General features: G+C 42.3%; 1 protein-coding gene and 1 long non-coding RNA gene across 3 annotated transcripts in view; one reads left to right on the forward strand and one right to left on the reverse strand.

Moving 5' to 3' along the window:
• Positions 1-958: 958 nt before the first annotated feature.
• LOC107377760 (exostosin-1) overlaps positions 959-13,334 on the reverse strand; it is a 222,080-nt gene continuing 209,704 nt past the window's right edge. For both annotated transcript variants that reach the window (XM_015947586.3, XM_054748099.2), the window contains 3 exons: positions 9,511-9,671; positions 8,575-8,746; positions 959-1,780 (listed from right to left, as the gene is read on the reverse strand). In XM_015947586.3, the coding sequence (XP_015803072.3) occupies positions 1,595-1,780; positions 8,575-8,746; positions 9,511-9,671 (519 nt within the window). In that variant the 3' untranslated portion in view covers positions 959-1,594. The remainder of the gene's footprint in view (positions 1,781-8,574; positions 8,747-9,510; positions 9,672-13,334) is intronic.
• LOC129165295 (uncharacterized) lies at positions 1,748-8,572 on the forward strand. The gene is made up of 3 exons (XR_008564671.2): positions 1,748-1,830; positions 6,721-6,804; positions 6,879-8,572. It is a non-coding gene; the product is annotated as an uncharacterized lncRNA (long non-coding RNA).

Here is a 13,334-nt window from a genome sequence, read left to right on the forward strand (position 1 = left end):
CAAAGCAGCCCTAAACACATCAGCTTCTATGTAAACAAATGCACACACACACACACACACGCTCCAGTCTCTCCTGGGCAAATGTGATGTGCCATTTTGTGTGTGTGTTAAGCTGACAGAGATCTGGTATTTATTATATTAATGCACCGAGTTGCATAGTTTTGTGGAAGTGAGTGAGAAAATAATAATACATCAGTTTCATATGGCACTTTTCACAACAATTTAAGATGCTTTATAAAAAAAGAAGCAAAGCAGTAAAGGAAACAATAGATAAAACTATTGAAATGAATGAATGAAGGTTAAATACTTGATTAAGAGGTCAGTTTTTAACATGTTGTTGAATTTCAGGACTGAGAGAGTTCCATAGGCTGGGAGCAGCTTTGGCTAAACATCTCTCCCCGGCTGTACAATGCTTTGGTTTGGTGGAGAGAGGAGACCGGAGACAGACGATCGTAGACAGCGGGAGGGGGCGCGCTCTTATTTTACCGTCAAATCTCCCCAAACACACAAGCCTCAACATGTTAAGCCATGTTGTGGAGTTGCTAATGCTAATGGTTAGCTTCTACTAGCCAAGACACTCTCTCTCCTGGCCATAACATCAACACAACCTTCTGCGGTTACAAGCCAAGGTGGTTGGGGCTCTGAATACGAAGACAGAAAAAAGAGCTAAGGGGGAGCCCATAGATCCGGTGTCAACCTATATTACATTATTTATATGGACTCTCTTTTGAGCAGAGAGGATGGAGAGCGCTGATTGTTCGTGTGCTTTCACTTTTACAGATTTCTATAATATCATACATAATCCCTGAAGTGGGGGGGGGGGGGGGGGGGGGCTCAAGATTTACCTTTAAGAGTTGTGCTTTTCTCCTGGCGTTTAAAAAATTAGTTAGTAGAAGAAATAATTCCTACATTCACTTCTTTCACAAATTGAAAAGGAGCAGGAAAGGAAGTTCAATCATCTCTTTTAACAGCATCTTTATTTTATTTCCATTGGATTCATACAGACAGGAACTCCTGCTGAAAATCTACATTAGTATACAAGAGGCATAATGCCTTCATCTGTGAGTTTTTGGGTTAGTAGCAGTTGTTTAATCCAAAATCTACAGTTTAGTCACTTTAGTCCAGCGTGAGTCATTTCTGTACACATGTGACCTCATAGATACGTCCTACTAGTGAAGTCTATTAACCATGCAACACGTTATGTTTGTGTGGCAAGGTTTGTTGCACATTTAAATTCATCTCCCTTCAATGCAACATTTTGCTGAGATAAATCAAAAACTAGGCTGGTTTGCAGGTGTCTCACAGTTTTAAAAAGTCCATTTAAAACCCACAAAGGTGGTTTGGACAGTTGGTATTTCCACAGACCGAAGGTACCGACATTCCTCAGGTTGTATTAAGCAGATGCTTTCATTTTATATGCTTGCAGAAGTCCATTGGACACACATCTGCTTGTTCTCAAACACAGCCATTTCCCCACATACGTATAACTTCTATAAAACATGTTTGAAATTCCACCTCACAGTTGTCCTTTTAATTTAAACACAAACAGGACTGTCCATGCTTCCGTCTTGCTTCAGTTAACTGCTGATTGCATTCAAAGCCTCTCGATGTCTCTGTACTTCTTCCTCAGGATTGAAACTTGGTCCCGGAACAGGACTGGATCCAGCCTCATCTGGGAGTGCACCAGGGGCATGAAACCCAGCCAACGACTAAAGATGTTCATGCACGTCTGCCGCTGTGCAAAGTGGTCTGGGTCGGCCCAGCGAGATGCCTTGGAGCCCTTGGTGCAGACAAACAGAGAGGAAAGGTTTCTGAGTCAGCCCGTTCAAAGTAAGTACCAAGATTATACTAGAGCACATTTTGGAAACCGTTATCGTGAGTCCAGATCAAAGGATTATTGGGTTGTATAGACATAAACTGAAGAATCATAAAAGATTCAAATGTCTTTGTTGCCATTATGTACTCATGTAGTGCAATAAAAGAGCTCCAGCTAAACCGTCTTCATCAGGGAGTCCCCATGCCCTGGAGCCCAGATCACACTGTGCGATTTTTGGCCGTCTTTGCCAAATCCCTCTTCCTGAGCAGAATCTTGACAAAAATTGGTCAACGTTATAAATGTGCACAATCCTGTGAACGTACAGTGGACCAGCTCTGTGTCACGACCCAAATCAGCCTCTGACAGCCTACAAGCACTGCTTGAAAACACACCTTTGGGACTCCGCCTCTCTGAGCTTCGGTTTCAGTTTACGTTTAAAATGCGGATTATAAACTGCGCACTAGTTAGGGCTACACAATATAATGCAATTATATTGTTATCATGTTATCAGCATGCGTAATATGCATATTGCAAAGAACAGATAAATATCACAGCTCAAACGTTTGCGCCAGTTGGGTGGGTTCTCATGGGTTAGATGTCTGCCCCCAAGGCGGACGGCACTTAATTTTGATGGTTAGCAAACACCTGGGTCAGCTTTGTTCTGCTTTTCCCGTTCATTTTCTTTTTCCCCTTTACTCACATCTTTAGCTTTTCTCATTTTTTATGATACTTTTTAAAATTCTTTGTTTTTGATTATTTTTGTTCTTGAGTTACATTTTTATTTTTGAGTTAAGTTTTTATTTATCGCAAATCGCAGGTTTTCCTAATATCGTGCAGCCCTAACACTAGTTGTTATATCTGTCAATAGCCCAAGTTAAACCGGCGTTATACTTAAAATAATTAAATTACCTTTTTAGACCATCAGAGAAATAGTTAAAACCGTGATTCTGTGAGAGCCGACAGAAGACGAGCTCACGAACATAAAAATAAAACTCAAAAACATGAGATCCCTTTGCTGTTGGTGTGTGTAAAGGAGGAGAAGGATGAAGACCAGCAAACAGATAAGCTCCATGCTTTCGTTCTTTTTTAAACACAGAAACAGTTTTGTTTACCCGTTTGTAGCTACGGTTTCGCCGACAGCTGCCGGCTTCTTCAGGCTGACGCTGATGGTGGCGCGTCACTTCCTTCTCCGTTTATCTGCGGGCAGCAGAGGACGTTGTCGCCCTCTACTGCCCGCTCTCCCCTCTCCGACGATGCAGTCCCATGCGTGGTCCAGCGTGTAAACTCCGTCGTCCCTGTTCATGGTCCCACATCCACGTCTCCTTATCTCTATTGCTTCCTTGATCCATCTTTTGTATTTTTGTTGTTCAGTGGTTATGATCCGTGTGCTGTCCCAGTCCATTATGTGGTTTTCTCTTAAGCAATGATCTGTTACGGCTGACTTTTTTATTGTACTTTCTGCTTCTTCTTTTGCTGCTCTTGTGTGTTTACGATTTGCCTCTTTCTCGCACTCCTTTCTGTGTTCTATTGTCCGTGTATTGAGTTGGCGTCCGGTTTCTCCTATGTATGTTTTATTGCATATTTTGCATGGGATTTCGTAGATGACTCCACATTTTTGTCCAGCTGATATTTTGTCTTTTGGGTGTACTAGTCTGTTTCTAACTGTTGTGTATGGCTTTGTTGGTGTGTTTATGTTGTGTTTTTTCATTGTTGCTCTTATTTTTTCCGTTATGCCTCTGATGTATGGTAGGGTTATCACTGGTTTTGGTTCTTGTCTTTCTGGGTTTCTGGTTCTTTTTTTGGGTTGTTCTTTGCTTTCTGTTTTTGTTTGTTGTTTTCCTTTGTTTATTGCCCATGTCGGGTATCTGCAGGTCTTTAAAGCGTGTTGTATGTGTTTGTCCTCTTGTTTACGGTCTCTCTCTTCTGTTATTATGTTTGCTCGGTGATATAATGTTCTGATTACTGACATTTTGTGTATGGTGGGGTGTTCTGATGTCCATAATAGATATTGGTCTGTGTGTGTTGGTTTCCTGTATGTGTTTATGTTTAGGGTCCCGTCGGTCTGCCTGGTGATTTTCATGTCCATAAATGCTATGCTGCCTTCTGTTTCTAACTCATAAGTGAATTTTATGTTGCCCGTGTCGTCAATATTGTTTAAGTGTTGTGTTAGTGTTTCTGTTTGACCTTTTGGTATGATTTCCAGTATGTCGTCTACGTAGCGTTTCCATAGTTTTATTTTGCAGTTTGGGGGGGCGGTGGCTATGGCTTTTTGTTCCAGGTCTTCCATGAAAAACTCGCACAGGGTGGCTGATAACGGGTTACCCATGGCGAAGCCTTCCAGTTGTTTGTATATTGTGTTATTGTATGTGAAGTAAGTGGAGTTAGCTACCAGTCCTATCAGTTGTGCTATGTCATTTGCTGTGAGGTTTGTCCTTTTATGTAAAGTTTTGTCTTGTCTGATTCTGTTAACTACTATGTCTATGGTTTTTTGGGTTGGTGTTTTTGTGAACAGAGATGTGACGTCATGTGAGATGAGTATGTCGTTGTCTTCTATTGTAATTTCCTTTAGTTCTTTTGCCAATTCTATGCTATTTTTGCAGTGTTGGTCTGTATTTCCTAATAACGGGCTGATGATTCTGCTGATATCTTTTGCCATGTTGTATGTTGGTGTACCTATGCTGTCAACTATTGGTCTAAGTGGGGTGTTTTGTTTATGTATTTTTGGTGTTCCATATATTCTTGGTGTTATGTTTGCTGTGGGAATCCAGTGTTTGTACATTTTTTCTGTTATTTTGCCTTTTTCGTGCAGTGGCTTCAGTAATTTTTTCATGTTTTTCTTAATGTTTTCTGTTGGATCTTTTTTAAGTATTTCATATGTATTTTTGTCTTCTAGCATCTGTTTCATCTGTTGTTTATATTTTTCTCTGTTCATAACTACTGTGGTTCTTCCTTTATCTGCCGGTAGAATAATTATCTGCTTATTGCTTAAGAGAAAACCATATAATGGACTGGGACAGCACACGGATCATAACCACTGAACAACAAAAATACAAAAGATGGATCAAGGAAGCAATAGAGATAAGGAGACGTGGATGTGGGACCATGAACAGGGACGACGGAGTTTACACGCTGGACCACGCATGGGACTGCATCGTCGGAGAGGGGAGAGCGGGCAGTAGAGGGCGACAACGTCCTCTGCTGCCCGCAGATAAACGGAGAAGGAAGTGACGCGCCACCATCAGCGTCAGCCTGAAGAAGCCGGCAGCTGTCGGCGAAACTGCAGCTACAAACAGGTAAACAAAACTGTTTCTGTGTTTAAAAAAGAACGAAAGCATGGATTTACAAAGACACAGCAAGAACACACCTAAGATGTTCAAACAGATAAGCTGTTTAGCTGGAAGACGGGAAAAGGAGACTCGCAGCCAGAGTCTGACGCCAAAGCGAGGGTTTTAAAAACTAAGCTTCCTCTTTGGGGAAGATGAGCTGACACTAAAACCAAGTGTTTGTATATTTTCACCTTTGTTTTGGTTGGCGGTCTGCTTAGTGATGTATGCTTCGAGAGGTGCGCTCATCAGGCAGCGTGCCTTGCAGGAGAGAGACATCACGCAGCCTGGCTCACTGAACTCTTGCGCTGTTCTGGAGTTCTCAGTGTGATTCGAGCTTTAGGAACATGAAATAAACAACAGAGAGGGGAATTCTGGCCAGAAGTAAGCTAACAAAAAGCTAAAGCGTCTTCCAAATATTTGCATGAAGGTTGTTACAAGATTTTATAATCTCGGTGGCGCCAGTGTTGTAGAACCCTAGAAGGCTCTAAGTGACTGCTGGAGTTAGTTAACTACTACGTGGAGGCACCAGCCCTCCACGACCCTACTGAGGAGTAACCAGTATAGAAGATAAGTTTGACCACTGCTTCCGACCAGAACGCCCACTCGCTTATTTGAGGTTTTCATGTTTCTAAAGGCCGTTCTACCGGAATTGCTCATCGTGAACAGAATCATGACAAAAGACAGTGAGCGTGATTTGCCAGTCTGTGGCCGTCCAATGTGTCCTAGCCGGCGATAGCTTACAACCAAAGTCAGCCTCCAAACGTCTTTGAGCACTGCTTACTTAGGACTCCCATCTGCAATTGACCAATGAAACTCCACCCAGAGATTGACGGGAGTAGAATATATCTCAATATATTTCTTCTAAGTTTTTACAAAACAAAATCTGTTGTATTGTCGAGTCCCATTTCCATTCCTAGTAGATTCTTGTTGGCCAACATTTAAAAACCACGTTAGTCATGAAGCAGTTGTTGTGCAGTCCTAACTGGCTCCTAGATGATTTCCTGATGCTATCGTGGGTGAGGGTGGCAGAAATGGTTTCACAGGATGGTGGAACATTTCCTTTCTTTAATCTGTGAGTCATGGAGTTTGTGGTAATTTATTTAAGTTGTTCTTACTGGGTAGAGTTTTCTTCCTCTGTGCTAAATGTCTGTCAGCTGTTGCTGGAAGCAAAGTCACAAATCTAGGTTTGCTGTGCTGCTTTCACAATTAAAACATTAATCACCAGGTTCATACTGCAGAGTCATCATCCTGCCTGTGGTCAGGCTATCAATCAGAACCTGACATCGGCCTGGCCTCTTTCTCTCTCTCACTCACTCACTCACACACGCACGCACACACACACCTACCTACCTATCAACGGTGTTAGTTTACATCCATCTGCAGGTAATATGATTAAAAACGTACTAAACAAGGATCTAACAGGCCATCTACGTCACAGCTGTCACAACCACAGAGAGCCATTTTGGTTTAACCATTTTACTACCTTTCAAGTTAATCAACTTTGTTTAAAAAACAGACTCATAACATTTTTAAGTCCTTTTAATAACAAACAATCTTCATCATGTTTTCGTCCTGCAGACAAAAAGTTTTCCTGAGAACACGACTGAATAAAGCTGGAAAAACCCACGTATGCTTCTCTTCCTGCTGCTTGGACGTGAGCTTGTAAGAACACTCATGTTTATTTTAATACATTTCTGCACAATACTCTTGTTTAACAAATGTGTTTCTGTGAAAAGGTTTTAAAGAAACGAAAACGAGTTCTTATCTGATTCACACTGAAATCCAACTGAGGTGGTTTAAAGCGTGAGATCTACAGCAGGTAAGACGTTGTTCAACATAACCTCGCTTTAACGTATCAGTTTTCCTCCTGACTTATTTAGTCATGCACAAACAACTGCTGCTGCCAAGCTCTGCAGCATCTGTAGTAGTGTATACTTTTTATTGCACGCTGCATTATTTTCTGTGTCCTTGATTCTGCAGCGCTGTCTGAAAACTATTTCCTGTTAAGTCTTGTTTTACATCTCCACATCGGACTGAAGACAAGCTGCTGGGATTCTGCAAACAGGAAGTTATTTTGCTTTAAAACCTTTAAGTCTGAACAGAAGCAGGAATAGTAGAATTTGTTAAACTCCACTGGCAGCATATTCTCATTCTAACCTTATAAACCTTTGGACTCTGTCTCAGACATATTTCTTAACCATGCTTTGTCCCCGGGGTGGGCAACATTTCCAAAGCTAGTGGAGTCTCTAGAGACAGGAAGTAGTCCTCTGACTGGAGCAGTACTCACGGTTAGCCAGGTCGATGACATTGGGTAAGTTTTGACCTGTCTGGAGAACCACAGAAATGTGAGTTCTCATTTGGATTTAAGTGTTGAACAGCAGTAGTACACACCTATGTTACAGGAATTCACACATTGATTAAAACCGTTTCATGCTGAATGATAGAGCTAATGTAATCAAACACAAAAGTAACTTTAAATATCATATTAGCCACTGGCCTGTTACCCATGTAACTAGCTATAAGTGTGGTCTGGTCCAAGCACTTCCTGTTTCCAGAGGCTCTGCTCGCTTTGTGGGTTTAATGAGGACAGTCACGTTCATGCGTCTGTTTGGGATCAACAACAGAAGAACTTCCTGTTTGCTGAATCTAGTAGCTCTTATTCTCTTTATACAGTCAGTAGCTTTGGGATGTTTGGGACATAGTGTTACAGAAGTCCTCCCTGTCTCCACCTGCAGGTGAGTAATGGAGAGAAAGAACATCTCCTGAACAGGACAGGTGTGCTCCAACTGTCAGTTATAAAGAATGGAATGGTAGAGGCTGATTGATGGTTTATCCCTTGAGATCCACGTGGCGGGGTGAGGTAGTGCTCACTCAGTGGGAGGGTTAAGTCTTTTTCGTAACCAGTTTCAAGCTTGACAATCTCACCTAGGCACAAGTAGTTTAGAGTGCATCCTGTATGTAGTCCCCTACAAAGCAAACATTGTGTCATGATTAAATGTTTCAGTTCATTTATTAAAGCTATCCAAACGAACCTGTCCCTGTGTGGAAAAATTGTCTCCCTTGTTTAGCTAAACCCAGACAGGAAGTGGGTTAACTTATTGCAAAAAGCAACACATCTAGAGGAATTCAAGAACACCCAACCCTGCAGGTTTCACTTGGTGAAGGTCATTTTCTTTCTTTTTGTGAATCCTGACCTCTCACCTTCACCAGGTGATCATCTGTTCTTGAGTTCCTTTAAAACAGACAAGACATGTTGCTTCTAACCTACTTCCTGTTGTCAGACAGGTCTGGGTCTTCCACACAGGGCCAGGATGGTTTCCATGATCTGAAACATTTAAATGTGACGAAACCCTCTTCAGGAGACCAGAAGTGTTCCTTGATGAAACCTAGAACAGCTTTCACCCTTCTTGAATCTGCAAATAAAACTCTTACTTGTGTCATCATGGTTTCCTTGTACTGCTTCTTCTGTGTGACTTTGATCGGCGGCTGTTTGGTGACAGCTGAAACCAGAAAGTTCATCAGGATGTCTTCGCAGTTAGCCAGGCGGTCCACCATAGTCAGCAGGCTGCCAGGGATGTAGTGAGTGAACAAGTAGTGGTAGTACCTGATGAGCAACAAGAGGGAAAGGGCAGATGAGGTTATGTGTGCATCTCTTCCATTTAAACAGCTTCCATTCTTTTATTTTCTATTCCTAATGGCTGTTGTGTTGCACCCTCAGCAGCATGGGAGCACTTCATCACTGTCAGGACTTTTACCTCCCTGCCAAGATCTACCGTCCCTCCAGCACGCACGCACGCCTGCGCACACACACACACACCTCTTTAATTCGGGTTTCCTGCTTCTGTTGGTATCTGAGACTCCAAATAAAAGAACTAAAGAGGTGCACCGAGCACCCTAACAATGGAAGAGAAAGCCGTTTATCTGCGTGACAAGATACCTAAAACCCTTTTGAAGAGCAACACACTGCTCTGCATTTTTTTGACCATTTCTTTGTAAATTTGACACTTTATTTCATAAAGTAGTAGAGAAAGCTTATGTTGTCCCGTTTCCTTCTCTATTACTCTAGTGGAATAGAAATGGGTAAAATGAAAGATGACAATGTAGAGAAGGAACATGATGCAGAACAAAACTTTAACAAGAAATTATGATCAACGTGTTTTTAATTCTAATGACCCCACAAAAAGACCTGGCTGCAGGTTTGTGGGCGTTTCTGAAGAGTTTTAACTACAAATGCAAGAAGTTATTTTCAGAGCTTGTAAAAAAAAACCTGCAGATGTAGCCTTAAACATAAGGTTACACAGGGAAACCTGAAGAAAAAGTAATTCAGTCATATGAGTTTGGTTAAAAACAAGTGCAGTACTTTAGTACCTGTGGTAAAACGCTGCTCCTGTGAGTACCATGGAGTAGTCGTTCGTCCACTTTGAAGTGTAGCCCCAGCGCGACCTGGAACTATCCAAGTAGTGGCTTCTCGCTGGATAACCGACGATACGCTCTGGAAAACTTTGCCATACAATGAAAGCAAAATCCACCTGGGGAAGCGGAGAAGAAGAAAACACATCAGGTTTGCACTGCCTAATGTTTAAGGCATTACATTTGGTCACAGCCATGGCAAGTTTGTTTTTGCCTCTAGATTTAACTAAATATCATCAATTCAACTTGTGTAAAAATGTCTCAGAAATGTATATGTTGATGAAAAAAAGAATTTGGTCCAAAAGCCCATTTATGCCAGTAATTCAGCGTAGACTGAGAGACCATCTAAAGGCTCCGGAACTGTCAGAGAGTGACACTTTCAACCTTTTCACAATATTCTAATTCTAATTAATATTTGAATTTGTGGTTTTCATAAGATTTAAGCCAGAATCATCACAATTATAACAAAGGCTGAAATATCTGGATTGAGTCTGTCTCAGATTAATCTTTTAGGCTGAATTACTGAAATAAATGAACTTTGACCCCATATTCTTATTTTTCAAGTTTCACCTGTAAATAACTTTTTTGAAGTCCCGTTTTTGGCCTCTGTTCAGATAAATAGGGTTTAAATCCTATAGAACTGGTAAACTAGTCCGAGTTTAGTCTTTACATTAGTGTATTTCTGCTTTAATCTCCAAAAGTTAGTTTATAAACCGTTGCATATGTAGTTGGCCATTGTTTGGTTATTTTTGATAAGGTTCACTGATCTAATCAATACATGTTCAGTGATCTCTAGTAGGAACGAATGCCTTGTATGTCATTCTCTGGGAAGAAAAATATACCAGTGCACCATTAGCACAAACGTTTCCCCACATCACAGCTGAGCTTCAGACAGCAGGATTTATAATCTTATTTCCTGATATGTGGACATTTCGCCCCAGATTATATAACAGCAACACAACTCTTACCCCTTCTTTCCACCGGAGCCGTCAGCAGCACGTTACTGCAGCAGCACGTCATAGCTGCTGATAGGAACCGCTGTGGTCAACAGAACCTTTTCCACCGGAGCCGTCAGCAGCGCGAGTTGGCCGTGTCTCAGGAGCAGCATGTTGCGGCCCTTACGTGCCAGTTCTATTTTCTACGCGCGACGCCTCTGAAACGGGTCAAGTTCGGCATTTTTGGGGAAGGAAAGACAGGAAATCGGATGCGGAAACAGAGCAAAGCTCCCAAGATTTTCAGAATAAAGAAACGTACTGCCTTCCGGTTGCTTTACTTGAAAAAAAAAAGTTACTAACTGTGCGGCCCCGTGAGAAGTTAACACCTAGCTAGCGGTCTCCTTTGTTGTTCAGGTCCGTATTGGCGATTATAAAACGGACAGAACATAAAACACAAACCTTTTGGAGCCATGTTGTAGTTTTCTCCTACTTGTTATGTTTACTGACGAAGTCACTCGTGTGACTTCGTGCTCTGTCAGTGACAGCTGCTCCCCTGCTGCTTCGCGTCTCGTGGGAAGGGCCAAGCAGCAGCTTACTTGAGCAAGACGTGCGGCTGCAGTAATGTGCTGCTGACGGCTCCGGTGGAAAGAAGGAGTAACCACTGACTTTTAACACTAATGTTTTACCTTCACAAACAACACAAGCCTGGAGGAGTTCTGCCGTGAGGTGAAGTTGCTAATGCTAACTGTTAGCTTAAACTAGCCGAGACGTTCTCTGCTGTTTCCTGGACGCTAAACCAACAACAGCCTTCCCCGTGGTCAGTCCATGAATGTTAAGTGAGTGTGACGTAGATCTGTCAGGATTTTCTAATCCTATAGTTTCACCGTCTGTTTTCTATCAGAAGCTAATGCAGGAGATAGGTGTAGGAGACTATTTTCATCTTCAGCCTTTATGAAATACTCAGAGTGATGATTATAATCAGAAATTTCATTGGACCTGACTCCTGGATGCACCAGAAATTGTGCTTTCTAATAAATTGGGGACCAGACAATATTTTCATTTCTACTCATCAAAATAGGACCAGAGGAGGCATTTTAGTAAAAATGTTAGAAAGTATCACACTTCTTCATTCTATAAATGTGAATAAGGGCTGCACTACCTGGACTCGACATTAGCTCATCCGTCCTATCAAACATAAAAGCTATTGATAGACATTGGCTGTTGAGGAGGTCTAAAAATGACCACCAATGACTATTATTGTCCAAACACACCTTTAAATGGCAGAAACATTCCATGAATCTTTCTTTAGGTTCAGAAGTATGCAAAACATTCCCTTCCAGGAGGTGTTTGCCTCCTTTGGAGCTGCCCACCGTACCTATAAAATAGAAATCTCATGTAGAATTGTCTGGAGCACCTGGTGTCCTTGAAGGGCCTTCATAAGGATTGGCTGCACCTGGCGGTAAGGCGTTCCCTGTTTCCTGTTTTCAGTGTTGCACTACGTGTAGCTGTTTGGTGTTTGGGGCTCGCTAAAACTGATTTAATTTATCTGTACTAGGTTATCTTTGAGTTATTGTAGCACATAAGCACGCTAAAACACACATTTTCTGTTGTTCCACCTAGCTTTTAGGGAACCATTTGAGTTTGCACGCAGTTTATTTGGTGTTGAACAGTTTGCTCGTCCAGTTAGCTTAGCCTCAGCACGGCTATGGCTACTTCTGTTTCTGCTTCTCCGTCTCCTATCTCTTGCTCTCTGTGTCAGATGTTTAGTTACTCCTCTGCCTCCTTTAGCGATAATGGTACGTGTAACAAATGTAGCATTTTTGTAGTTTTGGAGGTGAGGGTGTCGGAATTGGAGTCCCGGCTCCTCGCTGTTGAAAAACCCATAAACAGCCGTAGCTACTTAGCTAGCATGAGGCTAACTAGCTCAGAACAACCCTGTAGCGATCCTCCAGCAGAACCCGAGCAGCCGGGACCTCAGGCCGGCTGGGTGACGGTACGCAGGAAGCATAGAACCCAGCCCGTGGGCCACCACCAATCCGTCCACGTTTCTAATAGATTTTCCCCGCTCAGTGACGCACCCACTGACAAGCTGACTCTGATCATTGGCAGCTCCATAGTCAGAAACGTGGCATTAGAGGCTCCAGCAACCATAGTTAAATGTTTACCTGGGGCCAGAGCGGGCGACATTAAATCTTATCTGAAACTGCTGGCTAAGGATAAGCGTAAATACAGTAAGATTGTTATTCACGCTGGCGGTAACGACACCCGGTTACGCCAATCGGAGGTCACTAAAATTAATGTTGCTTCGGTGTGCAAGTTTGCCAAAACAATGTCGGACTCCGTAATTTTCTCTGGCCCCCTGCCTGATCGGACCAGTGACGACATGTTTAGCCGCATGATGTCTTTCAACCGCTGGTTGTCTAGGTGGTGTCCTGAAAACAACGTGGGCTACATTGATAATTGGAAAACTTTTGGGGGAAAACCTGGTCTGATGCTGAGAGACTGCATCCATCCCTCTTTGGATGGGGCAGCTCTTCTTTCTAGGAACATGGCCAGTTTTATTAGTCCTCCATGACAACCCAGGGTCCAGACCAGGAAGCAGAGTCATAGTTTAACCCACCCCTCTGCAGCTTCTGTACTGTTACCCACCCACTACCCCATAGAGACATTGTCCTGCCCACGGCCAAAACCACACAGATTAAATATCAGGCTTAATAAAGCAAATCATGGAAATCTCAAATATTAGAACAAATTCAACTGAGCAGAAAACTAGAAAAATTAAATGTGGGTTGTTGAACATTAGATCCATTTTTCTAAGACTTTGTTAGTTAATGACTTGATTTGTGA

This window comes from Nothobranchius furzeri, chromosome 2 (genome assembly GCF_043380555.1).
Source record: "Nothobranchius furzeri strain GRZ-AD chromosome 2, NfurGRZ-RIMD1, whole genome shotgun sequence".
NCBI classification, from domain to species: domain Eukaryota; kingdom Metazoa; phylum Chordata; class Actinopteri; order Cyprinodontiformes; family Nothobranchiidae; genus Nothobranchius; species Nothobranchius furzeri.